This window comes from Lissotriton vulgaris, chromosome 5 (genome assembly GCF_964263255.1).
Source record: "Lissotriton vulgaris chromosome 5, aLisVul1.2, whole genome shotgun sequence".
In the NCBI taxonomy this organism is placed as follows: domain Eukaryota; kingdom Metazoa; phylum Chordata; class Amphibia; order Caudata; family Salamandridae; genus Lissotriton; species Lissotriton vulgaris.
This window is the reverse complement of record NC_141693.1, coordinates 855,589,095-855,591,947: the sequence shown is the minus strand read 5'-3', so window position 1 is coordinate 855,591,947 and position 2,853 is coordinate 855,589,095. Positions and strand designations below refer to the sequence as shown.

The window sequence follows — 2,853 nt, the reverse complement described above, 5'->3', positions numbered from 1 at the left end:
AACCTGCTGGAGTGTCAACACCAAGTGATGGCAGATACAGACGTGATGACATAACACGCAACTATTTCTGAGTAAGTGAAGACACTGAGCTATAGTGAAAGCACAAGCTTCTGTTTAATTACATTTTTGAAAGATATTTTAAAGAACAAAAGTGAAACACTAAGCATTTGACAGCAATGCTCACAGTGAGTAAACACACTCAGACAGGTGTTGAATCCACCCACCGTAGTTGTACATTGTCACTAGGCAGGTTGAAATGGCACAAATGTGCAAATAACACTTTATTAACTATGAATCAAATGTCCAATGGCAGTAGGCCATAGTCACAACTGTTCATTTTCGCCCACGCTTTGCACTGGCAGGTGTCTGTGGCTCAGCCTCTCCACTGGACGTTTGGCCTGTAGCCTCACCCTGTCGCCTGCTGCTCCTCCTTGGCTCTACGCCATGGGGGCTAGCTGTGCTGCTCCTACTGGTGCTAGCTTCAGTGTCCGGCATGTCAATAGCAGAACTTTGTGCACTTTGTGCATTGAGTAGGGCCTCCAGCGCACCGGTCATTCCAGCTATTCCCCTTGTCAACTGGTTGCTATTCTGAGTCAGGACTTCCTGACTATTGATGCTACGCCTGCATAGCAGGGATGTGGCTGTTGCCAGGCGGTGCATGCATTTCTCAGTTCTCTCTGCGCGCTGCTTGTCCCTGCGCCTTGCAGTACTTTCAGAGTCAAGTTTGGTGCACAGTTGCTTTATGGCTTTTGCCATGCTCTTGTTTACTATCACCAGCTCTTTTATGCCCTTGCCAATTTCCTGCATGTTAATGTTCAGGTTTCGCATTTGTCTTTGACAGGCCATGATGCCCTTGCCCTGCATCCTCTGAATCCTGACCATGGATCCCTCCAGGCCTTGGAAGACACTGGACCCCTCCCCACGTGCACCTACATCCCTTCTATGTACTGTGCGCCTTCTAGTGGTACTTGGTACAGGCTCTGTGCTGGGCTGCAGTGTGGCAGTGATGTCAGCTTGAGACAAGTTCTGTGAGTCTTCACCCACCATTTCATCAGCACCTGTCTCCATTTCCAGCAGTGGGGAAACGACATGCCTCCTGCTAGGGTGTGCAACAGGTGTTACTACTACAAGGGATGCAGGCATTTCTGGTGATGAGACCAATAGTGGGGACTGTGAAGGAATTGGGGAGCCCTGCATTTCTTCACTGATGTCAGTTTCTTGGGAGGGTGGCTGACCACTCGGAACACCTGTGTCCTGGCATGCACTGGGCCCTGGCTCCTGACTGTCATCCCTCTGGGGTGCCGTGCCTTCTGCCTCCTCGGACTGCCTTTTGGATGTGTGACCTGTGGACATATGAGCACATATCAGCTAGGTGCAAATGTGTCACAGCCTCTAAAATTAAACATATCACATTGCACTTTGTACATTGCTGCCTGCCCTTCATTTTGTCTGCATTCATTTAAATAACTTGTTGGTTACAGTGCTGTGTGACATGGTCTTTCAATAACTGAATATGTGTACCATGATGCATTGCTACAGTTTTGCACAGACACCATGGGACTGGGGTAACTTAGCTGCAAGGGGTGAGGGATGTATGGGGGTGGGAGGGGGATTGCTGTGCATGCATCTTACCTTTTTTTTGTTGCATATTGCGCCGAGCTGTCCACTTCTCCCAGTCCATGGACACTTTCAGCCTCCATGGTTGTGGCTACCAGCTCCTCCAGCTTGGTGAGGGGGGGTGCAATGTTCTTTCCTCCACCTGTTTTTTGTGACTGTTTGTGGCGGTCAGCCAATTTTTTCTTTGTGAGGCTCCTTAGGTCATAGAACCTCTTCTTTAAGTCTTCAGTGACTCTGGTGGTCACTCCCACTGCATTGACTTTATCTAAGATTTCCAGCCATATTTTCCTTTTTGTTGATTCTGGCACCGTGAGGGACTGCTTTCCAAAAAGTCTGTGGTGTACCTTTACAACCTCCTCAACAAGGACCTGTAGCTCCATACTACTGAATGTAAGCTTTCTTTTCCTTTCAGACTGCTCAGTGTCCCTGCTGCTTTCCATGTTGAAGTTTTCAAACATTCACAAGCTCTGTCTGCTGCTGCTGCTGCTGCGCCCCCCAGTCTCTCTGCTCCAACTGCCTTTCCACAACCTTCTAATTAGTTGCAGCTGCCTGTGTAGCCAGTTCCTGGTAGGAAGGGGGAGGGTGGTTGCACCTGATTGGCTGTTGTGTTAAGTTTCACTTTTGGTTGCTGTCCGATGCGGAAAATACCGATCGGTATTTACCAATCGGTATTTCCAATGCATTCCTATGGGCCTTGTTGCCCATAGGAATGCATTGGACATACCGATCGGTAAATACCGATTCGGTAAATTCCGAATCGGTATTTTCCGAAACTCAGATACCGATTTTTATCGATTCGGTAAAAAAGAACAATTTTTCATCTACATCCCAATTACCGATTTTCAAATACCGAATCGGTAAAATTCGGTATTTAAGAATCGGTAAAATCTGATTACCTACATCTGGCCCTTAGTGCCCAACAACCGGCATAACATTTTAAGCCACCTTTTCCTTGGCTGCACATACGCTGGGCATACAAACAAAAAATGCGCCACAGTTTCTATTCTGGGTAAACAGATAAGGTAAAGTGCTGTTGTTTGGGCCGGGGGTTTCCATCGAGCAGTTAGGGCGCGCACTGGAAGAGCCCCGACCCTAAATCTAAAATAAAGAGCCCTATCAGCTGACTTACAGACGATATCGAGATAAGGTTCCCGAAACGGAGAGTCCTTAAAGTTTAAGAACTCATCCTTAAGTCTACCCAGAGTATGATCAGTGCTCCTTCTGGACGCAGCCCAA

The 2,853-nt window shown here is 47.7% G+C and overlaps 1 protein-coding gene across 1 annotated transcript; it reads right to left on the bottom strand.

The window, feature by feature from the left end:
* Positions 1-333: 333 nt before the first annotated feature.
* On the bottom strand, positions 334-2,057 carry LOC147711701 (uncharacterized). The gene is made up of 2 exons (XM_086920224.1): positions 1,636-2,057; positions 334-1,345 (listed from the first exon to the last, which is right to left on the bottom strand). The coding sequence occupies exons 1-2, from the start codon at positions 2,055-2,057 to the stop codon at positions 334-336; spliced, it is 1,434 nt and encodes a 477-aa protein (XP_086776350.1).
* Positions 2,058-2,853: the final 796 nt, after the last annotated feature.